This window comes from Adiantum capillus-veneris, chromosome 18 (assembly GCF_014529385.1).
Source record: "Adiantum capillus-veneris isolate H3 chromosome 18, ASM1452938v2, whole genome shotgun sequence".
NCBI lineage: Eukaryota > Viridiplantae > Streptophyta > Polypodiopsida > Polypodiales > Pteridaceae > Adiantum > Adiantum capillus-veneris.
The window spans coordinates 145,616,503-145,642,497 of record NC_140948.1 but is presented as its reverse complement, the minus strand read 5'-3'; the positions used below and the strand labels follow the sequence as shown (position 1 = coordinate 145,642,497).

The 25,995-nt window shown below is 42.8% G+C and overlaps 2 protein-coding genes across 3 annotated transcripts in view; both read left to right on the top strand.

Moving 5' to 3' along the window:
* LOC147436578 (uncharacterized) overlaps positions 1 to 10,935 on the top strand; it is a 64,516-nt gene extending 53,581 nt beyond the window's left edge. For both annotated transcript variants that reach the window (XM_086489449.1, XM_086489448.1), the window contains exon 5: positions 10,637 to 10,935. In XM_086489449.1, the coding sequence (XP_086345575.1) occupies positions 10,637 to 10,751 (115 nt within the window). In that variant the 3' untranslated portion in view covers positions 10,752 to 10,935. The remainder of the gene's footprint in view (positions 1 to 10,636) is intronic.
* Positions 10,936 to 23,075: 12,140 nt separating this feature from the next.
* On the top strand, positions 23,076 to 25,611 carry LOC147436577 (uncharacterized). Its single transcript, XM_086487875.1, has 4 exons — positions 23,076 to 23,098; positions 23,591 to 23,950; positions 24,871 to 25,096; positions 25,368 to 25,611. Exons 1-4 carry the CDS (start codon positions 23,076 to 23,078, stop codon positions 25,494 to 25,496), a joined length of 738 nt encoding a protein of 245 aa, XP_086344001.1. The 3' UTR covers positions 25,497 to 25,611.
* Positions 25,612 to 25,995: the final 384 nt, after the last annotated feature.

Sequence of the window (25,995 nt, the reverse complement as noted above, 5' to 3'; positions counted from 1 at the left end):
GTAAGCTCGTTTCTTCCGTCGCACAAGGCATCGAGAAGCAATCTGAGACTGTTTGTAAGTGACGACCCCTAAAAGAAGATCTCTCTGGAGCTGGGCTCTCATCTCTCTGCACTCCTCATCATACCAACTATTTTGTGGCATGCTCCCACAATCTCGTCTCTGACCTGACTGAGTGTGTGGGTATGCCTCTAATGCTGCATCATGCAGTGTCTCAGTCATTAAAGTGGTGCACTCTTCCATTGAGAGGCCAAGACTAGCTGTGCATAGACGGCTATAGATCTCCTCTGTATAAACCGAGTCAGTCTCTGGTGTAAATGTATAATGGGTATGTGACCTGCCTCCTGATGTCTGGGCTGTACTATACTGAAATGAAACGGACAATGTCAAAAGAGCATGATCCATTGCTACGCCCACTGGTCTGGCTCCCACTATGAAATCCTGAATACAAGGAATAAAGCTCGGCTGTGCCATAACATAGTCCACTGTACTGGCCTCGTGTCTGTGTGGAAAGCATGTGAAACTGACTGCTCCAGGAAATCGCTGTAAGCCGTTAAGTATGGCTAACCCATTTGTGGTTGTCATCTCCGTGAGGTATCTCCCATACTCCGTTTGCTCTCTATCATGTGAGCATCTGTCAAGCCCCAAGTCACCCACATCCAGCTCTCTAAGCATCTCATGTGAAGTGTTGTAGAAGACTGTCTGAGAGTTGCCCGTTATGGCATTGAAGTCCCCTAGGAGGATAATATCCATATATCATCATTAGTATAGAGAAAGGCGACTGTCCTCTGGGTGCAGCATATACTGACGTATTGGGGGGGAAGTAACATATGGCAATGTATAGAAATCGGCCTGTGTCAGCTCTGAGCCTCACCCACATGTATCTAGCATGATCATCTCTCCGTACAATATGTAGTAGTGGTTGTAACTCCTTTCTAAACAACACTGCTACTCCTCCTAAACCTCTACTCCCATGCTCAGGTCTCGCAACTGTCCTGTGGGCTGTCTCCCATCTGTATCCCACCACATGTGGCATAAGCTGTCCAGGGGCCTGATGAGTCTTTGAGAAGAAAACAATGTCCCTGTCTCTGAAACTGACCTCAAAGGCACCAACGTCCAACCTCATAGATCCATTACAATTCCAAGTAGCCATCTTCAGTGTGGTTCCATAGGTCTCACACCGTTATGTAGAGTGCCGCTCTACAATCACCACCCGACCATCTCTGTAAAAGGCCGTTCTCCCTTGCGGCCGTAATCTCTGGCATTACCTCTCTCATATGCGCAAGCTGTGAGAGAGTGAGATCATTATCGAGGAAAATACCCGTCTTCTTGAGAGTAGGCCTCTTTTTGAGGAATTTCTTCTTCTCTTCCAAGGAGGGGAAGCGTAGTATGAGAGCTCTCTCTTTTGAAGATTCTCCCCGGCCATCACTCTTCTTGCCCGCTCTCCATGCCTTTGTGTATGAAGGCTTGTCCACCCCCACCATGGATGTGAGGATTGTGACCTCTTTTTCCACATTGTTTATGTCCTTGAGGCTGGTTACCCTCACATGTAGAGCCCGCATCCTCTTCTTTTGTTCCTCTTCGAGGGTCATGTTAATAAGAGTGGGTGTACAAGGAGCTTCCTTACCTTTTCCTTTCTTGGTGACCTCAATCCATTTTTCGGCCTCCTCTACTTTCTTTTGTGTCGCGGAAATGACCGCGGCCCATGACTTCTTCTCCTCATCTTCCTTGATAACTTGTATTTCTTCTCTCATGGTATTCAATTCTTCCATCATGGATGGCTGAATTTCGCCTTCTTCGAGCCGCCCACTTTTTCCTGCAAGAAGTTCACCTTGGAGAGTTCAGATTGTGGCTTCTTGTGAAGCCGCTTGCTCTTCGACGCGAGAAATCCTTTCGCATAGGTGGTTCTCCTCCTCTTTCCATCCCTCCATCTTTTGAAGAAAGGTTGCCTCCATCTCTTTTTTCTACTCCTTCACTTCAACTTCAAGTGTTGATATCTGCTTGTTGGTGATCGAGAACTTCATGTTGAGAGGGAAACGGGCTATAGCTAGTGGGGAGGCCATGTGAAAGGGGGTCAATGGGTAGCCCAATGGATGTGGAGAGAGAGAGAGAGAGAGAGAGAGAGAGAGAGAGAGAGAGAGAGAGTGAGAGACTAAAACAACCAAAAAAATACAAGAAACTCTAAAAACAGCAAGAAACGCTTGTAAAACCCTAAAAAGCAGAGAAAATCAGCTTCGAAACTTTAAAAAACAGCAAAATGCATATTTGAAACCCTAATAAACAGCAGGAAAACAGTGGCAAAACCCTTAAAAACGATAAAAACAGTTTCAAAACCCTAAAAAAACAGCAAGAACATAGTGACGAAACCCTAAAAAACAGCAAAACCCAGTGACAAAATCCTAAAAAACAGAAAAAAACAGTTTCGGAACCCTATAAACAGCAAAAAAACAATGACAAAATTCTAAAAACAGCAAAAAACAGGTGACGAAACCGTGAAAACAGTGAGAGAGTCCAACCCATGGAAGGAAGGAAGAGAGAGAGAGAGAGAGAGAGAGAGAGAGAGAGAGAGATGCCGATGCCTGGCCCCCATCTTTTCTACGAGGGCTCAAACACAGATCCAGCCTTTATGCTTACCTCGGCTGGTTATCGGCGAGGGACTTGGCAGGGGGATTCTCAGACACGTGATGAAGTTTTTTCAGTCATCACTAGTATTACACTATGGAATGTTTGGAGAGCTCATTGTCTCCACATTCTAAGTGCGGCTCCACAGCTCCTTCAGGATACCCTCACTACCAATTGGCTGGACATCATTCACACCCTGATTTGGCAGTGGGATTCTTCCTCAGGTACATCTCGAGCAGCCGAGGCTCGTTGATTTGCCTTCCTTTGGCGTTGGGCCCGATCCCCACTCTTCTTCACACTTACAGGTGGCCAGATTACGTGGCATTATGCCCCTCCTCGGTGGTTTCTCCTCCACTCATCACACCGACCACCATGAGATTGTTCTAGTCGAGTTGTCACTATAGTGGCTCTCCTCCTTACATTCAGCTTGTACACCCCACGTGATAGGCTATTTTGGCATCCGCTGGGGATTATATTGTACTCAGTAATATACAGCCCTGACTTTTTCCAAAAAAAAAAGAGAGAGAGAAATGAAATGAAATGTTATATTAACGTCTTCAAAAGGCCAAAATGACCTATGAGAGAGAGAGAGAGAGAGAGAGAGAGAGAGAGAGAGAGAGAGAGAGAGGGTACTCATGCGAGACTAGAGTTAGTTGCCTTTCTGTTTGAGGATTCCTACTTCTTGGCTGGGTGGGACCCTATTCATGTGGTAGGCTCATCCGACAGACATAGAGTAGTGGACCCCGTGTTCTCACCTATTGATGTCTACTCGTGATGGTTATGGATTTTGAAGAGCAAGCCTCTTTCACGGTTATCATGGACCTTGGAGAGTGGTGCTGGCCCTAAGCTGCAGATCAACGTCAGACAATCTCCTTTTTTGAGTATTCTGCTAGCATCAGTCGGCATATTCTATTGTGGTAGCAGACTTTGGAATGTTGGCTACACGATTGGAGTCTTGGCTGGATGTTGGCCTATCTGACGCCTTCATGTCTAGATTTTGGTCCTTCCTCTGGGCTTTGCGGATCAGTCTCTATTTCACGTGGTTGATGGTTCATGCTGGTTTTGCAGTGGGAAAATGGGTTGGCAATGTTGGCTATGGTGGGACTTGTTCGTGCTGCACTTTACATGTAGATGAGACGATTATGGTTTAGCCATTGCCTTTGGGTTTGCCCACGTGAGCACATGGTTTGGCATGCAGTTTGTGCCCTGTTGTATCGGGTGGGTGTTTGCACATGTTTTGTCTCTTGGGGTTCAGTTTGCTGGCTGTTTCGGTTCCCGGACTCTCACCTTCCTTTTGAGGGGGATCCCATCTTCCTGCTGACGGATCTCGGCTACAGACAGGACACATTGGGTAAGATACTATACATGCTTTCACTCTTACTTTCGTGAGTTGATTCACTGCTGTAGTTGCAGCCGATTTGTGGACGAGTTGGAAGGCTAGGTGCTTGCATGTTATTGGTGGTCAGCCTTCCACTTCCGAGGATACACTTAGTGCTATCTGGAGTGAGTCTATTCACACTCTTCGTAGTTAGTGGGATACTTCAGCCGGCTCCTTGGAGGAGCGTTGCCACACTTTCTTGAGACAACTGGCACGCACTCTATGATTCCTACAAACTGTTGTGGGCTTGGAGTCCTACGTATGTTTTGATTTGTATGGCTCCTTGATGATAGGCTGACTTGGGGTCCCGAGCATCCTCAAGGACTCTTAGTACTCAGTAATACAAACTTGTCTCGCAAATGTAAAGTGCAGTGGAAATGAATGTTGAACTTTGCTCAAGATGAGTGCTCCGAACTGTGCTCAAGGTTCCTTTTACTTACGGAAGGGAGAGCCTTCCGTTCCTTTAGTGAGAGAGTGCAATGATCACAAACAAAGTGGAAAACACTCTGAATGAAGGTATTGAGACTGAGAGATAGAGAGAGAAGAATACGACACCAAAATGTTGTCAAACCCTCCTCCGAAGGCCCCACTCTCTATGGCGAGAGTTGTCTACTTATGATTGCACAAATCTCTACAATGCTTGGACTTGCCGACGATGTCGATGACGAGACGAGCTGAAATCTGAGAATGCTAATGGCTGAAATCTGCAAATCTTTATCTGCTGAATTCTAACTCTATGTCGCGGACGATGTCGATGGCGACGATGCGACGACGACATGCTGAAAACGCAGATGCTGAAATCTGCGTTTTCCGGGCTGAAACTGCAAACTTTGCTGAATCTGACCGTGCGGCGAAAATCTGCTGCGGGAAAGTGAGATCTGCGAGGCTTGGGACTTCTTCTGCAGGTACTAACTGCTGAAAACTGAAAACGCTGGTGTTCTTGATGTCCTTGTCGCGAAGGTCTGCAAAAACGCTGCGGTTGATCTGCAAACCAAAAATGCTAGGGGCTGAAATTTGTCCTTGCTGATGGAACTGCTAACGCTAGGGCTGATTTGCCGTTTCGGGGAAATCTGCTAACGCTAGGGCTGATCTGCTGTCTACTGTCTCCGTGAATCTGCAAGTGCAAAAACGCTAGGCTTCTTGATTGGTCTTGCTGCTGTTGGGGCTGATCTGCTGCTGTGCACAAAACGCCACGCTGCGTGTGGATGAAAATGCTAGGTCCTTGCAGATGCAAAAACGCTAGCCTTGCTGAGGTGGGGTGTCTTGCTGAGAAGTTGCCTGTTGAGCAAGGTGGTCGTGCTGCCTCTTCTGCTAGAAAGTGCTAGCGCTAGGTTTTCTTATATACAACTTAGCAAAATTGCCCTACCTACTTTCCAACAAAAGTCACTTAAAAATAATAAGTGAAAAATGTCAAAAATAGGAAAAATTGGTCTAATGCACTGGAAAATTCCCCTGATGGATTCTCATGGGAATGCTTATGATCATGCTGTGTGCAACCGGAGGATAGGCATCTAATCTAAGTGAGTGGTCATGCACGGTCTGCGAACAGACTCACAAAAGTGCCAGATCACTTCCTATTCTAGACTTACTTGATGGAACTGAACCCTGGTCATGCTGTAGCTTGTCCACGGACACATAGGGTTGGATGTGTCACGTGACATCCCCTCCTTTTCAAAGTGAGGTACTGATACCGAAGTGTATGGCGTCGAGGGAGATCGCCAACAACACCCGGAATCTTGGAAAGGACTCTTCGCCGGCCCACTGTGATGCGAGGGTCGTGCGATACTTGAACTTCATAAAGGTCTGCAACGCTTGCTTCTTTGGGCCGTGCCGAAAGCAACACAAGGTCTTCTGTGGCTCCTTTGATGCTTCATCTTCGTCTAGAGTCATGCGTCTTACCTTCTTCAAGAATCTCTGAGGCTGAAAATTCTTGAAACCACTTTTAACACAAAAACATGAACATACCTATTCCATGTAAGGTGACTGGAAAAAACCTTGTCTTCCTCAAAGACTCTGCATGCAATGTAGATGAACAAAGAGACGTAGTGCCAAACCGTTCACCATACACATGCAAACAATGAGATCGAATCTTGTCGTGCTGATCTAAATCAATCAACTGTAGCAAAACACAATGGAAATGCCCATTCTTGGTGCTCATACTTTCTTGTGCTCTTTCTACAACTGTGTCGTGCCAAGGAACAGACATGGAATGTGACTTTCGTGAATGCATACTTTTCATCATGAATAATCCTATACATCCATGGTCATTCATGAGTGAAACGTGCTCAACGTACAATATGTCATGCCTAGGAAAAGGGATCACATAAAGACATCGACTAAAATACAGGAAACGATCACGAATGAAATAGTCGAACAATGCGTGCTGACTAATCATGCGAACACATAGTACTTCCTGTGAGGGTTCTTTGGATCTAGGCTCGAGAGCCAAGATCGGTTCTTCCTGTTTGATCGAATCTTCCTGTGGGGGTTCTGTGGACCTCGACTTGAGAGCCAAGATCGGTTCTTCGTGATTGATTGAATCTGCAATGAGGTTAGCTTCACTAGAGAAAGTATCAACTAACACATCATCCTTGTGAACAATCACATCATCTTCATGCAAATCATCATGCTTGTGAGAAATCACATCTTGGTCCTCGTGCAAATCATCATGCTTGTGAGAAATCACATAGTGATCATCATGCAAATCATCATGCTTGTCATTCAAATCATCATGCAAATCCTGTGTGTCATGCTTGGGAGAAGAAGAGACTAAGAGAGTCTCCTTTTCTTGAATCTCTTCAATCTTTGCCTGCACATAGAAATGAGAGAGAAGGAATGAACAACGTTCTTGCGATCCAAATCTGTATTTCTTTCTGCGTACTTGCGATCAAATTCTTTGGCCTCCAAGCGTAATTGCTCGCGCTCACGCTCGCGCTCCATGGTTGCTATTCTTGCTTCGTGCCACGTTGTCATCATGTCCATCATCGTCTTGCACCAAGCCTCCATAGGATCTGGTGCAATCCTTGGCGTAGATGGGGAAGGGGGAGGGTCAGAAAAACCTCCTGGTGGGGAAAATTTTTCTTCGTCTCTCTCATGCTCATCACCTCCAAGCGAAGTCTCCATTCCGCTTCGAGTGATGACCATCCACTGAAGTCGTGGGTTCGTGGTTCTTGTGGTCGTGGGTTCTTAAGTTCACAAGGAACTTGGGTTCTTGGGGGTCTTGGTTCTTGGGGTTCTTGAGTTCTTGAGGTTCTTGCGGGTCTTCTTTAGCTTGCAATCTGTGTTAGAGAAGGATCTTCTCTTCACCTGAGTTCTGCTCTTTTCTGCGGGCGCACCCCTTGGCCGCCTTGCGCTCACACCAAGGTTGCTTTTTCCCACCTCGCGTCGATTGGCCGGCCGCCAGGTGCACGGTCCGCTCTCAATGAGTGAAAAGGGGCACAAGGGGAGTTTGGAGTCTGGACAAGCCCTTCTTTCTTGGGTTTCCTGTCACTCTTCAAAAACACGATTAGGAATCGACACGCCCAAGAAGTCTTGGGTTTGTGCGACCGCAACAAGCAAAAAAAATTCCTGTGGTTCTTGAGGTTCTTTCCTTGAGTGATATAGAACACTGCCAAAGCTCTGATACCAATGTAAGGTGCACGGAAATGAATGTTGAACTTTGCTCAAGATGAGTGCTCAGAACTGTGCTCAAGGTTCCTTTTACTTACGGAAGGGAGAGCCTTCCGTTCCTTTAGTGAGAGAGTGCAATGATCACAAACAAAGTGGAAAACACTATGAATGAAGGTACTGAGACTGAGAGATAGAGAGAGAAGAATACGACACCAGAATGTTGTTAAACCCTCCTCCGAAGGCCCCACTCTCTATGGCGAGAGCGGTCTACTTATGATTGCACAAATCTCTACAATGCTTGGACTTGCCGACGATGTCGACGACGACGAGACGGGCTGAAATCTGAGAATGCTAATGGCTGAAATCTGCAAATCTTTATCTGCTGAATTCCTACTCTATGTCGGGGACGATGTCGATGGCGACGATGCGATGACGACGCGCTGAAAACGCAGATGCTGAAATCTGCGTTTTCCGGGCTGAAACTGCAAACTTCGCTGAATCTGACCGTGCGGCGAGGATCTGCTGCGGGAAGGTGAGATCTACGAGGTTTGGGACTTCTTCTGCGGGTACTAACTGCTGAAAACTGAAAACGCTGGTGTTCTTGATGTCCTTGTCGCGAAGGTCTGCAAAAACGCTGCGGTTGATCTGCAAACCAAAAACGCTAGAGGCTGAAATTTGCCCTTGCTGATGGAACTGCTAACGCTAGGGCTGATTTGCTGTTTCGGGGAAATCTGCTAATGCTAGGGCTGATCTGCTGTCTACTGTCGCCATGAATCTGCAAGTGCAAAAACGCTAGGCTTCTTGATTGGTCTTGCTGCTGCTGGGGCTGATCTGCTATGCACAAAACGCCACGTTGCGTGTGGATGAAAATGCTAGGTCCTTGCAGATGCAAAAACGCTAGCCTTGCTGAGGTGGGGTGTCTTGCTGAGAAGTTGCCTGTTGAGCAAGGTGCTCGTGCTGCCTCTTCTGCCGGAAAGTGCTAGCGCTAGGTTTTCTTATATACAACGTAGCAAAATTGTCCTACCTACTTTCCAACAAAAGTCACTTAAAAATAATAAGTGAAAAATGTCAAAAATAGGGAAAATTGGTCTAATGCACTGGAAAATTCCCACGATGGATTCTGATGGGAATGCTTATGATCATGCTGTGTGCAACCGGAGGATATGCATCTAATCTAAGTGACTGGTCATGCACGGTCTGCGAACAAACTCACAAAAGTGCCAGATCACTTCCTATTCTAGACTGACTTGACGGAACTGAACCCTGGTCATGCTGTAGCTTGTCCACAGACATTTAGGGTTGGATGTGTCAGTGACAGCAGAGGTTCCATTATCGTTCTCAAAGGTCAAATATGACCTATAGGACCACAAAAAACATATCATGGTGTGTGGAGCTGATAAGTGACTCATGCTCAAGAATCGTGGAAACGGGCATTGCAATTGAGAGTCCACATCGTGGTTGGGAGAACAATGTGTAGAGAGTGCACATGGCTGAAAATATGGGGAAAGCAAGCTCTGATGGGATCAAAAGCTGAGCACTCAAGTAGGGCGTGATACTCTCACGCACGGACTTGCTGGGTGCATAAACTGCATAGTCAATGAGACTCCTTGCTGGTGCTTTAAGGCCTTGTCTTGCATTGTAAAGAATTACAGGTGAGCCGGATGGAGGCGATAATTACACTCAAGGAGATGGGCTTGATCATGTAAGGGTGGGTGTTGTTCCCTTGTTTGGAGAAGAAGTTGGCTTTGTAGTTGGAAGCAACCTATCCATGAAGGTGTGATACATTGGCGCTCTAAAAAAGCCTCATTCACTATGGAGTCTATCAAGGCATCATGAAGCAAGTGTAATGCATCAGAATCTTCCAAACCACTTATTGATGCCTTTTATCCAATCCTAACTTAATATTTTGCTTTTGTGCGGCTTTTAGACTTTGCTTGCTTCCCATGCAACTCGAGGAAATCCGTGTGAAGGGTTCTTTCTGCATCTTAAGCATGCACTCCACGACTCTCTCCATACCCATAACATCAATGAGAAGCTATCTGGACTCCAGAAGTAAGAGCATGTATGGTGTTCATGGCTTGACTTAAGAGACAGAGAAAGAGAGAGGAGAGCCAGAGCCATCGACGCAAAGATTTTCGCGAAAACTCTTGCCCTACCTCGTGTGTGTGCTCGCTGGATCATATTCTAATGCAGGCAGATACGCAGCGGCCTCGAAACATCCCCCCCCCCCAAAAAAAAAAAAAAAAAAAAACACCACCAGCCCACCAAAGGTTTTCCTTTTCTTTATTTTTCTATTCGTAGGTCTTTCTTTGTTTACATATTTGCTGTGCATGGTGCATGTTTTACTATGTGTGGCTTTTTTCTTTGTCTATTTGCCTGTGGCTGCTTGGTATGCATGTGAGGTATGTGTGTGTGTGTGTGCACGCACACACGCACACATGTGTGTGTGCCTGGTTGTGTGCTTTTGCATGTTTTGCTGTTTCTTACCCTTGTTTGATGGATGAAGGAGATAGGCAAGGTTTGTTGGAGGTTTCGGGGTGTGTGGGGCAGAATGGTTGCAGCCTCGTCTCCAACTTGTTTTGTGCAGGTGGAAGAGTGTTGATGACTACCACGGATGGCTAGAGGCTCTCTCTCTCCCGGATATTTGGTGTAGAGTATTTTTGTAGTGGTGATGTTCCCTCTGATGGGATGCGCCGTTAGCTATGGCCTTTGAGGGTTGGAGTTGGCTCTTGGAGATGGAGTCTTCGGTTTCCTCGACTTGGGTGGCCTGTTTCTGCATCAGCTCTCTACTACCTTCTTCCCTTATTCCCCTGCTCCTACCCATCTTTTGTAGCTCTGTATCACTGGTAGTTTTCCCCTTAGGTTTGTGGTTGTTGAATAGGTCAGGGGTTTTTCCACTATCAGATTCGTCATATTGTGTGTGCCTATGGGCTGATGTAATGCCTTCGGGCAGGGTATCAAGTCCCCATTCTTTTTTGATTGAGAGAGAGAGAGAGAGAGAGAGAGAGAGAGATTGATTTTGTACTGCAGAATCAAACGTAAGACCAAGGAAGGGCCTAAACGACCTGGAGGCCTAGAGAAGAAATTACGATCAGATGGCTTGGCTCAAAAGTTCAACAAGGGGCACGAGGACTACCATGGCTAGAACCTTTGTAAGCCTTTTAGGAGGCTTAAAAACTGTGTCCTTGTGCAGTGTAGAGATGCCTTCTCCTGAAAGAGCTAAAACTTGAAATTGGGAGTTTACAGAACGATTCATGTGGAAATGTAATTCAAGGTTGGGTCAGGTTTTCTGTGAATGGTTAAGAAAGCTCTACTATGGTTTTTCTTAATGTTTGCCTTTTGTACCAGTCTCACAACTCTACGCATGCATATTTGTCTGAAGTGTAGTTCTTAGCGGAAGTGAGCTTTTAAACATATTTGGATTTTCTTTGAGCATTTAAACAAGTTGGGAAGGATGAGAACCTCGGCTGTTCAATGAATGATTTTTTGGGTCTCTCTCTCTCTCTCTCTCTCTCTCTCTCTCGTACCAGTTTGAACTATTTTGTCTTTTCCGATAGACAAAGGACATACACACATGTATACTTGATTTGTCTCATAGGCTGACTAACAAGTCTTGAGTTCAACTCTCGTCGGATAGATCTTTGAGGTCTCTTGGGATAGTTCCTCTCTCCATGTGCACATATTTTCTCTGGTTGTTGTGGGGTGTGTAATGCCTCTCTACATGATATATATTTCAAAGAAATCACGACTGAAAAATGCACAGAAACTGAGCAGTGACTGTATTAGGGTTATTATCATGGGTTCCGGGGGCTTGTCTCTTGTGATGCTATTTTATAGCTGATATTGTACATCAGATCAAATACTATGCTGTGCTGGTCTTGTTTCATCATTTCTCACTATTATGGTTGGCCTCTGCTTACTCCTATGTGTGTGGATAAGTATGTTTTTACTTCAGGATAATAAACCTAGGGAGAAACCTTGGCACCACATGGTAACTCTTTTGTGAGTATGGTCCTTTATGCTGCATAATTTGGTGAGGGTTCCTTGTACCCGTCCCCCTCCAGAGCTTGGTGCTATCTTGCTTTGATAAGCTGCTGTCATTGAAGTTCCTCAGATGGACTATATGCCTAATGGGGGTTCCTTTTTTCGAGTGTGACACTTTCTGTCTTGTACCATTTTATGAAATGTTCTTTTGAACTGTTGTAGCCCTTTCTTCTGATAAAATGATTTGAACATTCTATCAAATGTTCTTTTGAACTGTTGTAGCCCTGTATGGTTTGGATGATTTGACTTTCCTTAATTCTGGATGTTTGTCCAATTCAGACCTCTAACATCAGGAGTTGATCCATTCAGGTTTTAATTGAAGTATGTGGTTTTCCGTGCGTTTTTTTTGTAGTATCTTGACGCGGTTACTCGTTTTTGGCTTGATGGTCCCTGTTGAGGCAAGACCCAACTTCATAAAGGGCTCCAAGGATGATAGGAGGGTTATTGTCATTGGGTTTCTATCCATGGGCTATTGAAACATATGCTGGAGGATCTCTTGGCTACTTGGATTGACTATGACGTGTTGGATAGACCACTGAATAGTTGTCACCATCCGACAACCCCTAGTGTCCGAGGATGTAGGTGTTTGTGGTCTCACAAGACAGTGCATCCTATTCCATCTTTCTTACCTCATGGTAATGTTGGACAAGCTTAGCCTCACAAGTTCGCACAAATGAGGGCTGGCCTATTATTACATGCGATTGTTTGTACTGATATGTTCGCACTGATGTTCGTTTCGACGCTGGACACCCATCTTGACTCTGTAGTGTTCTAGATTGTCGCTTATGCCAAGCCCAATTCAGATCTCTAACATCAGGAGTTGATCCAATCAGGTTTTAATTGAAGCATGTGGTTTTCCGTGTGTTTTTTCGTAGTATCTTGACACGGTTCTCGTTTTTGGCTTGATGGTCCCTGTTGAGGCAAGACCCAACTTCATAAAGGGCTCCAAGGATGAAAGGAGGGTTATTGTCATCGGGTTTCTATCCATGGGCTATTGAAACATATGCTGGAGAATCTCTTGGCTACTTGGATTGACTATGACGTGTTGGATAGACCACTGAATAGTCGTCACCATCCGACAACCCCTTGGTCTCACAAGACAGTGCATCCTATTAAATCTTTCTTACCTCATGGTAATGTTGGACAAGCTTAGCCTCACAAGTTCTCACAAATGAGGGCTGGCCTATTATTAAATGCGATTGTTTGGTACTGATATGTTGGCACTGATGTTCGTTTCGGCATTGGACATCCATCTTGACTCTGTAGTGTTCTAGATTGTCGCTTATGCCAAGGACAGACATTGTTTTGCCCTTTACAATCATTGATGTTCTCATCCATGAACCTTAGCTTTAGTTCGTGGATTGTTTAACTACTAAGACTATCCTTAAGCTCTTCTAGATTCAAGGAGCGAGTCTTTTAGATTTATCTTTATGTATGATGAAGCACTCATCATAGGCACCATTCCGGGTTGAGAGGTGCATTGATCTTTGGCTCGCGAGGACTTTACCCAATGTTCTTTCAGATGGACGACATGAAAGACGCCCAATTTTCTTTGAGATGGACAATGAGATGTGGAGAAACAGCTCGCTAATAGGCAACCATGCAAATCTAACAGGTGATCAAGGGAGGAGCACAAAATCTCTTTTGAAGCTTATGATGCTTGCTTGCTCACCTAGTCTTGGAGTCTTTGGGCATCTTTATATAAATATAGTCTAACATCAAAGGTTCTTGAAGGCTTTTTTTCATTAGCATAAGTGGTAGCTTGATCACTAGGTGTCCTTACCTATAAGATGACAGTATGAGATTCAGGCTCAAACCGATATATAAAGATGAATGACTTAAGTAAGTAGGACTAGTGGAATACATGCTAGTATCATAGGAAATCTCCAATCGGGGAAGGTAACTTTGGATTGTAGATGTGAGACATACGCTTTCGACATATTTAAAGTGTTTGCACTTGTCCATAGGATTGTTGATGATCTGATTAGGGCATGCTTAATTTTGTTTGAAGATGAACAAATTACATCTTGCTTGATTTATCTAAGTGTCTGATCACTCATAATATAAAGCAAGCTACATAGCTTTTCAAATTAATTCATAAACAAAACAACCAACTCATGGCTTCTTTTTTTTGGTCCACTTCGTTGGTATAAATTTGCCATTTTTGATAGTTATCCAAATGGAATCAATGACAACCAGTAATTGAAATGCATGACATTCCAAGGGATCTAGTAAAATTCGTTTTGTTTTTGTTAACATGACATTGGTTGCATGTCTTCACTTCGCTCTTAAAACATGACATTGGTGTCTCCTTGGCCCATAAAACATGTTTTTACCAATGCCCAAATTATTTGGATGCATATGCGTTGAGCAGTAGAAACATCATGACACTCATATAAAATTTCATTGATTTCTAGCCGTGTACTTCTACATTTCTCAAAATTCCAGGAATATTGTCTTTGTCATATCTCTTAAACATAACAAGGGGTCTCTAGATCACCCAAGATTATGTGCAAGCCATGCCGCAACGAGAGAGAGAGAGAGAGAGAGAGAGAGAGAGAGACTTCATCACATCACCTTGAGATATAATTTGGCAAAGCCGCTCAAAATTTTAGAGAGATGAGGACATAATTTTTTAGAGAATATAGACTAAACAAGAAGGAGGTGGATGGCAAGGAACATGGAGAGGTGGAGAGTGAGGAGCATTATGCATGTGATTGCATGGAGAGGTGGAGAGTGAGGAGCATTATGCATGTGATTGCATGGAGAGGTGGAGAGTGAGGAGCATTATGTACGCGACTGCAGGCAGAGGGTTCGACTCCGCTCCCAGCATATTCTTCAAGGAGTTTTTGACACCCCCTTCATTGATGTACACCATACTACACCCCCACTATAGTAGCTAGATTGCAAATCATTTTTGTATGCCCTATCAATATAGTCTTGCATTAAGAGCCCCTAGGAATTTTCCATCTATCATGATCATCATTAGCACCTCCTTTAGATTTAAGTCCTACCATTTGCTTATTAATTAACAATAGTTTTTCATTTTTTGTTTAGCTTTTCCTTTTTTGGGATGAAAAAAGATATACCACATGTGTACATAGGTCGAGATTCTCCTTCTGAAGAATCTCTCTCTCTCTCTCTCTCTCTCTCTCTCTCTCTCTAGCCAATCGCTACCCTAAAACCATGAGAACCAATGTGTGACCTAGGTGTACCATGATGCTTTGTCCCCTTTGTTGGCTAGTTGTCTAGAAGCTTTGAAAGCTGTGTATGATAATCGAATAGGTGACATCTCTTTGAATCTGTCTAGAAGGAATATGGTATGAAATATGGCCTCCGTTATCATCCATGGGTGGTGCAAAAAACTCGGTGTGAACAATATCATGAGGTACTGAGGGTATGCTGCTGATCATCCGGGCTCTTGTGAGTACCAGCGGTCGCTCTATCGGCATCCACCAGTGGGCTGCTAGGCCTGTCACCCATACCACGAGTCCTTACATAAGTGCTGGTGTGACTAGTGTATTTCGTTGGGAAGTGACCACGTCCACTTGACCTCTGGTTGAGTGACTGCAACAAAGTCATCTAATTCATGCAAGTGCTGCTGTGAGCTTCTGGATATCATCAGCATATAGAGCATAATATGGTCTAGAGTACGTGCTGTCAATTCCATCTCCACCGCCACCTGTAATAAAGTCCACTACCTCAGGGGAGACCGGGTATTCTTGCTTCACACAGCAATGGTCGGTGATGTACCTCCTGGGCATCGAAATATCCTAAATACATGCTCATACAAAGCATAGATATCCCATGCCATGTCCAATGGGATGCTCATACAAAGCATAGATACCCCATATCAGGTCCAATGGGACACTGATCCTGGAAACAACTCTCTCGATGCATTGGGCTTTGTGGAAGTCCACAAGCAGCAATATAGCTGTCTCTTCCTCACACTCTAGCTTGATCAATCAAACATCTCAAATTGAATACATGATCAATGGTAGAGAAAGGTCTCATGAGACCCACGTGTCTTGATGCACAAATCCCTCATGCTCTGCATAAGAACTCAACTCTTGCTCAAGCACTGCTCCATAAAGTTTGGAACATCTTGGCCTTTGTCACAGTATTTGCAATGTCAGCCAAAGACTTATCCTTTGTCAATGCAATCCAATAGTTCTCATGCACGTTGAGAACATACATGTGGATGGCTTATGTAGGGTCCACCTTGGCAAAAGCCGACGGCCTCCTTGCAGTAGTAAACGTACATTGCAAGGGATCCATAAGCTAGCTACCTAGCTAGAGAAAGTAGGTAGGTATCACTAGCGAATTTGCTAGCTACAAAGCTAGCTAACTCGCTAATTGATTTAGATCCACTCTACTTGGTTGTTAACATTTGAATTTCAATTATCTACCTAGCCATCTTATATTCTGGCCATTGAGTATTGGTTATGGTTTCACTCAACCAGCTAGGTTATATACCCATTTACTAGATAAATGACTAAGATAGCTAGGTTAACACTAGTTTGGTAACCTACCAAGACATTAAAATATCCTTTTAGGGTTTTGGGAAAAAATTACTTAGTATATGTGTGAATATCCAAACATCCTTATATGAGCTTCAAGCTACGAACCCATTCCAATTTTGAAAAATAAAACATGCCTATTTCTTGATTTCTTGGTCATGACAAGCTTCCAAAGCCAAGGTAGTGCTGCATCTCAAAGTGAATACATGATCAATGGTAGAGAAAGGTCTCATGAGACCCACGTGTCTTGATGCACATAATCCCTCATACTCTGCATAAGAACTCAACTCTTGCTCAAGCACCGCTCCATAAAGTTTGAAACATCTTGGTCTTTGTCACAATATTTGCATTGTTAGCCAAAGACTTATCCTTTGTTAATGCAATCCAATAGTTCTTGTGCACGTCGAGGACATACATGTGGAAGTCGTATGTAGGGTCCACCTTGGCAAAAGCCGACGGCCTCCTTGCAGTAGTAAATGTACATTGCAAGGGATCCATAAGCTAGCTACCTAGCTAGATAAAGTAGGTAGGTATCAGTAGCTAATTTGGTAGCTACAAAGCTAGCTAACTTGCTAATTGATTTAGATCCACTCTACTTGGTTGTTAACGTTTGAATTTTAATTATCTACCTAGCCATCTTATATTCTGTCCATTGAGATTGGTTATGGTTTCACTTAACCAGCTAGGTTATATACCCATTTACTAGATAAATGACTAAAGTAGCTAGGTTAACACTAGTTTGGTAACCTACCAAGACATAAAAATGTCCTTTTAGGGTTTTGGGAAGAAATTACTCAGTATATGTGTGAATTTTCAAACATCCTTATATGAGCTTCAAGCTAAGAACCCATTCCAATTTTGAAAAATAAAACATGCCTATTTCTTGATAACTTGGTCATGACAAGCTTCCAAAGCCAAGGTAGTGTTGCATTGTACCAAAAACAACATACTTTGATGATTACCCCCATGGTACACCATATATAAAATTGTTCATGCTACAAACCTATTTTTCCCATGAACTTCAATGGGGTCCTAGTCTTAGTATATGGCTGCTATAACCTCAAAAATTCTTAAACTATGCGTAGAATTAGATACAAGAAAGTGGCAATATGTGTTGCATTTTGCTAACCTATTCTCCATGTTTTCTTTCCCACACCCATATTCAGCACTATATAACCTATCTATTAATATAGCTTGGTACTTCACCCTCATATTGACACCCAAAAACTATCAAATCCTTCACTTTGAATCCAAGGCAAGGGAAAAGCATCAAGCTTGGAATATGTTAGAAAAGATAATGCCCTGCTTTATATATATCTAGGCATAATTGTGGATTGTTTTTTTCAAGATTCTCAACCCTCACACGTTAGTGCTATGTGCGATGCCATTAATAGAAGATTGCTCATAGAAATTTAAAAGGACATATTTGGAGCCTTATTTGAGGAAAACACAAAAAAACCTTTGTGAAAGAGGGAACGTTCGTTAGGTCAGCTCCACAATGTCACCTTTTAAGGGAAATGCTACTTCCAAAGAGCCCACCACACCTTGTTGTACTTACCAAACATGTATCTATTATTGTGCTACTTTTAGACTAAGTAGAATAAACTATTATCATTTTTTAAATTACAAAACTCATAATTATGAGTAGATTATATTCAAATAGTAGAACAAATACAAGTTCTTGTCATGCTCTTGTCGAACCATTATAGCTCCACACGGTCATCAGTACATCGGCTGATAGGGGAGCCACCCCATGGCAAGAGAAGAGCTCGTGCATTTACCCTAGAAAGTTAGTCACAGGGCTACTTAAGGATTTGTTCCATTCATCTAAGTCCAAATGTTTCCCGATGGAAATTTTCTTTGTGAATTTGGGTGTTTCCAATGTGCTCTCAAAAATACGACTGTTCTTAGCCTTCCAAACGTGATGGAAATAGCAATATCTCACAATTTGTGTGGTGATGAGTAGTGCTTGACTCTCGAAAACCTTTCTTGAAAGCCTTCCCTCCCAAAAAAAGGTCATTCTTGCAAAATCCTATTTTCCAGGTTTTTTAGATCCATTTGAAGATTTTACTAGCTAGGCCACAAATCACCGGGCACTTCTTGAAAAGGCGAGAAAGGTCTTCACTAGCCTCCTTGCATTGTGGACATTTGTTCGGGCCAATTCCCCTAGCGGACACCTTCACCCCAGTTGGTATGGCTCCCCATAGAACCTTCCATACGAATACCTTCGTCTTATGTGGCCATGGTGGGCTCCAAATATTCATCGTAGCTATCTCCCACCTTGGCTTTGGCCAATGAACACTCCACTACTTATTAAGCGAAGAGAATCATATCTTTGAATAGATTAGTGTAAAGTACACATCCTTGGTTCGGGGTTTAAAGAAGTGTCTATTCTGAGGCCATCAAGATTTCCACTTTAGATTCACAGTCTGGTAAACACACCTTCTTTACCTGATCTAGACCTCTGCTGATCAACACCCTTTCTATCCCATTCAAGTTAAGTTGGAGAGCCAATTGGTCCGTTCCTTTTCAATCACAATTGCTATAATCCCAGAGTTGTCCCGGATGTTTAATACCTTTGTTATTCATTTTCCTAGCCACCTCTCTCCAAAAAGGGGTAAGCTGGATGCTTCCAACATTGGAGAGCCAAGGGGACCAATGAACTATGGAATGGTGAAAGTACTTGAGCACCTCTCCCCATTCCAAGGACTCCGTTGCCTTGTTGCATTTTCGAGCGAGTTCGCGTGCCATACCCCCAAGTTTAAGGGTGGCCCAAGGAGGGGCCCAAAGGGCTTGTCGTGCACTTCAAGCCCTTAGCCATAATAGCCCATGCTTGGTACAGTTTAGCAAGTGCCACCACAAGCTTGGCGTATTGGGCTTCTGCTTGGCGTATTGGGCTTCTGCATGAATGCCAGGATTAAGAATCCCGAGATCGCCTTGCTCCACAGGTCTAACAACCTTGCTCCACAGGTCTAGCAATGATCTCCCACTTAGCCCACTATCAGGGCGTTGAGTCTTTTGTGTTGTTCTTCCGTAGGAACCTCTTGAATCGTTTCAAGAACTCTTTCTAGTTGCATTTGGCTAGCTTAAATAATGGCCCAATGAAGGCTAAATAAGGGAGTAGGAAGGAATTAATGACCTTTATTATGCTCGGGAAGGAAAGAGCACAAACTCCCACCTTTGCATCTTGTTCTTCACTTTCTCCATCACCCATAGGAATCTTTGTTTGTGGGTTACATCTACCTCCAAAGGGCTCCCAGGTGCCAAAGATGATCCCTCTAGTAACAATCTCCCTTGTCCACATGGATGGATCGAGAGAGTCATTGTCGGAGAATCAACTAATATCATAATCAAAGGTTACAAGAAAAACAAGGAAAATGAAGAAGATGATGAAGTTTAGCAATGAGATTTGCCTAATGAAGTCATTCTTAGAGTTGAGTAGAGTTATAAAAAAAAAGTGTTTTGTTCTTGAAAGAGATAAGAAGCCTCTCATCCATGTAACTAGTTAGTTTTTTTTTTTGCAAAACTCACAATTGTGAGTGATTGTATTAGAATGTCGAAGAGAGAATTACAGAAAAACCTCAAGCTCATGCTGAGCCTTGGGGTTTTGAGATTACATCGGATTCAGGCGGATAACTACTATCAAGATCAAATGGCACGGGTTGCCCTAAGCCAGTCATCCGAGCTGTGACTTTTACCTATCACATATATAAGCTCCTTAGTTTCTTGTACAATCATTGAGAAGCTAGCCACAGAAAGGTCATTATCAAAGACGCGGCAGCTCCTAACCTTCCAGATATTAAAAAAGAAGCAAAATCTAATAATTTGGGTACACACAAGAAGGGTGGGACTTAGAAATTGCTTCCCCCCTAAACATAGATCATTCTTGAAGAAGCCTATCTTCCATGTTATTTGTATCCACTTGCACACCTTCCCCGCCATTTCTCTAATAGTCAGACAGTCCATAAAAAGATGTGCGAGGTCTTCGCTAGCCCGTCGGCAACCTGAGCAACTATCGGATCCTATGCCTCATGCATGAATCTTGACACTGTTCGGCAAGGCCCCCTATAGCACCTTCCACAGAAACACATTAACACAATGGGGCCAATATGGCCTCCAAATGTTCATCGTGACCATAGGCCAACGGGCTTCTGACCATTGTTTTTTCCACTGCTTGTTCAAGGGGGCGAACCAATCATCCTTGTTCATGAGCTCTTGATAGATGTTCTTGGTGTGAAGTTTGAAGAACAGGCTGCTCTTGGGCCATTTCCAAGCTTTCCACTCAAAAGTGGATTTTCGAACCGGCATTAAACCGTTGTCCAGGCCTTCAACCGTTCTGCATACAAGCACCTTTTCCATGACATTCAGTTGAAACTGGTCAGCTAGAAAGTCAGAAGATTTCCCCAAGATTTCCAACGCTTACAGTTTTCATCCCAAAGATGGATCAGTCGCGATCGGCCGCTAGAGTCCTTTAATGTTCAACCTTCTAGCAATTTCCCTCAAGTAAGAGTTCAGGCTAACTTCAGCTGCTTTTGTCAACCAAAGGGACCAATGTGAGGTGGAGTTTTAAAAATACGTGATTACATCCCCCATTCTAGAACCCATGTCTCTCTATTGCACTTTCTCACCAGCTCCCCTGTTGTGCTACCTATTTTCAGACTAGACCACCTCCGGGATAATAGCTTGTCGTGCACCTCAATCTCTTTCCATTGACCACCTTCAGAGAAAATATTTGACTTGTTAATCATGTCCTTAGCCATGACAGCCCAAGCATGTTCTTGTTTAGCTATAGATACCACAAACTTGGCACAAAGAGCCTTGACATGGACATTAGGGTTGAGGATTTCGAGGCCACCTTGGGCAACTGGACAAGCTATCGGTTTCCACTTTGCTTAGTGCCATGGTGACGAGGCTTTAATGTTGTTCTTCCATATGAATCTTTTAACAGGTTTCAAAACCTCCTTCCAATTACACTTGGCAATTTTGAGGAGAGGGCTGGTGAAGGCAATGTAAGGGAGCATAAAAGAGTTAATCACTTCAATCCGACTCGGAACTTGTATTCTCAAAGTAAGATTGAAGGATAATAGGAAAATACCAAATTCATTTGGCGCAACAAGAAATGACCAATCTCCGTCACTCTCAAAGTCCACATGGTTCTCATAAACTCCACATACTAACACTTTTAATCTTTTATTTTTTTTGCGAGGTGATTGGTATGTCGCTATCACTATGTAGGAACCCACATACCTTTTGTCTACACCTGAATATACCACCCCTCTCTCTAGAAATACCCTTATTCTCTTATATAAGAACAAAGTGAAAGTTCACCAAAGGCTATGGAGAAGAATTTTTTGTAGCAAATCACATTAATCCTGTGCGAGACAACACAAGCGTCCATGAGCGCTATCAAGGTCACTTGGTCGCACTCGAACCCATGACCCGGGTCACGACGTTCGCAAAAACATAAAGGCTATTGAGAGGAATTTTTTTGTAGCGATCGAAGAATTTTAAGAGGCTTCTTTGTGAGAGCAAAAACATAAAAGTGGTACCAATACTTTAAAACACTTGTTATCACATTAAAATATTATGTTTTCCAAAATTAATAATAGTAATGAACTATCTAAACTATAATATATTCCAAAAGCATAAAAAATAATGACTTAAAAAACACTTGGAAGAACTATAATAAATTAGGAGAAAAAAAAGGTGGAGGCACAAAGGCCCACTAAGTTAAGGGGGGAATGAGATTTATGGAAACTAAGCTTTATTAAGTGCCTACAATCACATTTAATGTTAGTTGCATTTTAATATAAAATTATATTATCCATTATACCTATATAATCACAAATGGTATATATATTAGGAAATGCTCCACTTAAATAATAAGGTGAAAGATATACATTGTACATTATCATTTGATAACAAAATAAAATAAAAAAGAATAAAAAAACATTATATTATTCATTATACATACAGTATGCATACATAAGCTAGATTCACAAAAGCCGGCTGCAAAAACCTCGCATTCTTTTTGTCATCTCTCCCTTCATACACAAGGGACGAAGGTAGCTCTATAAAATATGTTCTGCACAATTTTGACGTCCAACGAGCTGTAGTATCATGGTAGTGTTGTTGAACACGTAGCCATTGAATTCAGTTCAATCATGCCAATCCACATTTCGTAATGAAAAGTGAGACGATAGAATTGTTCTTTCGAGGGAGGGAAGGCTCACTAATTTTTTGTGGGTCCAGAGAAGTGCAATTTCCTTTTGTGTCAATGGACAACCTCCGTGGTGGAGACACGCTCCTTTTTAAATGTCTTTCGTAGACTATTGTGAACCCAACCATAATCATGAACGGTTTATATATTAGAAAAGGCTCCCCTTAAATAATAAATTGAAAGGTGCATATTACACATTATTATTTAAAAACAAAATAAAATTGGAAAAAAATTAATATAAAATCAATAAAAATAAATAAATATTATAAAACATTAAAAAAAGAATATACTATTGTTCCTATAAAAATAAATAAATTTAATAAGCTTAGAGAATAATAAAATAATTTCACAATTTAATAAAATGAATCTTTGTAAAGTCCTGAAATAAATGGACTTTTTACATGTGAGAACATTAGAGGAAATTATTGAACCAATACTTCACATCATGGATCATACTCCTATGAATACTCTTTAGTCCTTTGTTCTCTCTAGTCTTTTTTATCAGCATGAATGGACTTTTTACATGTGAGAACATTAGAGGAAATTATTGAACCAATACTTCACATCATGGAGCATACTCCTATGAATACTCTTTAGTCCTTTGTTCTCTAAAGTCTTTTTGGCCTGCTAAGGAAAGGCCTTAGTGTTGGGCTAGCTTGGGTGTTCTTTCACGGATGACATCCACATGGACGGCCAGCACTTTTCGAGGTGAGAAGGCATGCGAAATTTTGCTTAGAGCTGTCTGTAGGAACGCAGAGGACGGACTGGGGCTTATCAGAGCTTAACATCTAAGCATGTGCGCCATCCCTCACCTTGTTTTTCACGTGTGGTGTTGCTCATTGCAAGGAAGTCAAATCTGCCTGCAGTAGCACATGCGAGCTTGACGTGTCCTCAAGAGTTCCATCACCTCAGTTTTGTGCAAGCTGTCCAGATGTCCCCTTGAGGCTCCTGCGCTTCACTAAATGTAGCCATACTCCTGCAGACCCTCGATTACCTGAGAGAGAGAGAGAGAGAGAGAGAGAGAGAGAGAGAGAGAGAGAGAGAGAGAGAGAGAGCGCATTTGTTCAGGAAGCATGGTCAATTGTGCGTATGGCACTTGTAATACAACATCGGCCCTTTTCTGCTACTAGTAGTGTTGTGAAAGTGGAGTGTTTGCCCCACAAAATTCGCTGATGTGACCCTACATTTTTCCACAACAAGTGCCGAGGTGCTGCTGGAGTGCAAGGATAGCCATGGGAAGGTAACCCTGTTAAAGGCGGCAGACACAAGCATGATAGGAACATATGCCATCAAACTGGATGGCTCACAAAAGCTGGATGGTTGCTTTGTGAGGCTTGCAGGTAGTAGTCCGAAAAGCACTTGTGCTGGTGCGGGTGTTGCAGCCCGCCCTCTTGAGCTTTCCTGGAAGCTCTTTGGAACGGCCATGTACACTGCAGAAGGTCGCTTCTACAAGCCCTCCAAACCCATGTCCTTTTGCCCAAATGCGAAAAAGACTACCCCCAGCCCCAAGGTCTCTTTGCCTCCTCTCCCTTTCGCAAAGCTCTCGGCATGCACTGCACAGCGAGTACAATTGGGACATTTTTTTATTTGCAATCTATTTAGGTTTGAATCATTATCTGCTTATGTTACATTGGTACATTTGGTTTATTACAATTTCCTAACAGTAAATACAATCAGAACATTTGTTATTGCAAATTACTTCCAAGGTTTGAGTCTTGTCTTCATGTGAATGCTACTATTGGAACATTTTATATTGCAATTTTTTAAGGGTTTGAATCATTTTTTGCCCATGCATGTTCAACTCTGTGTGGATCTTGGAATGAATGGTAGGTTAATCAATGGTAATGCAAATACCTTTGAACTTAGTAAAGTCTAGCTTAGGTAGGAGTTGAAGTAGATTTACAATGTGTGCAAGATGCTAGTCCATCAGGAAGCAAATGAAATCAACTAGGTAGTCTCCCTTCGATGTGCATTGCGTGCATTGGTGAACCAGATTGATACCATTGAGCAAGAAATTGAAAATTTAGATTCATCAAGGTAGCTGATTGGTGATATAGTAATGTTATCGATGCTTGCATACCAAGGGCTCTGCATGAGTTGGTTGACAGGTGTTTTAATAAGCTTGAAGCTCGATGGCTAAGGGCTCTCTTATGCCAAGTGCATGCATGCCGTAGTGTTCTCTTGAACTATTTGGCGGCTTATCTGAACCAGCCAAGTTTTTATGGGGGTTTTCCCGCTTGGGATGCTGATTGATGTCTATGAAGCTTCCTCTACAATGTCTTGATCTGAGAGAGATGCTTGCCACAATTATGCTTGGATAGAACCTTGCCACTGGTTTTTGCTTAGGTTAAGATGATTTCTAGTTGAAATGCAAGGTCCTTTGGTGATCACATAGTCTGCTACCTCTGTGGCACAACTCTCTGTTGATAAACTGCTTTTGGTCGAAGCACATTGGAAGTAACCTCAGACATCTTTTGCAGGGACTGGTTGAACCCTCAATACAAATGCTATTGGAGAGTGTGGTCACCAAAGACTAAGGTTGGAATGTGGTATGGGCCAGCGGCGACCAAAAAGTTTGGGTCCACCCTTAACCTTGAGCAAGGGCTGCGGGGATCGGGTGAAATTAACCGTGTGCTGCTTCGGGAAAGCATTGCTGCTACTTTCAATGCTTTCAACAGTCTGCCCTTCTACTATAATGCTATTGAGGTGAGCACGGATGTAGTGAATTAGATGGTATTTAATGGATGCAGAGTAGAGGGCAAGGAAAATAGCATGATGTATAGGTTTTATCTAAGGAAAAGAAAGTGTATATTTGTATGTGATATGTTGTTCATCATGGCATAGTATTAGGGAACATATTTTAAATAGTCAAATTGTGTGTGTGTGTGTGTGTGTGTATACAGTATGTTGGAAGACTCTTTTTAAGGCATCTAGTGAGACACACTATGAGTTATTGATCAATTCATGTGTTGCACAGGTGAACTATCATTTCAACGAGGCTCTCGCAGGCTCGAACACAGAGGTTCTTAAGTGGGCCTTGAATTTCAAGCGAGCAAACTCTGGCTACCATGGCAAAGCCAAGTGCCTCCTCACTCCTTGCAAATGAATTATTGATGAGCCATCTTAATTTCTTCAATAGGTGACGTCCCGATCTGAGGCTCATATGTTGCTTATCATTAAGGCCACTATCATGATTGTTTAAGCTAACCATAATCCTTACATTCATATCTTTATATATATTCATATATATATATATATATATATATATATATATATATATATATATACTATACATATAAACTTAATTCCATCACCATATCTACAATGCACTTAAACAATTGATGATGCCTTGAATCCTGATGTATAAGCTGTGGCTCTGCCTGTTAGAGCTCGTAATCGCAATCCATGTTGTATCATCACGGAATTTTTTTTGATGCAAAGGATCTAGAAACTTTGTTTGAGCAAGGAAATTTGATATCGCGTCTGCTGTATCAACGTGGAAAACTTGAATGAGCTTGGACAGTTTTTGTTCATCTGCTCAGACTATTGAGACTTAATAGCAAGTGAGATTGTAGTAAATGCTAACTGAGCCATACTTGTATGTT

Bases quoted from the DNA above. Each gene is read 5' to 3' on its own strand.
- LOC147436577 (XM_086487875.1), top strand. From the start codon at position 23,076: ATGGACGGCCAGCACTTTTCGAG. The intron at 23,951-24,870 runs GCGAGTACAATT...CATCTTTTGCAG, and splicing joins CTCTCGGCATGCACTGCACA to GGACTGGTTGAACCCTCAAT. The intron at 25,097-25,367 runs GTGAGCACGGAT...TGTGTTGCACAG, and splicing joins TCTACTATAATGCTATTGAG to GTGAACTATCATTTCAACGA.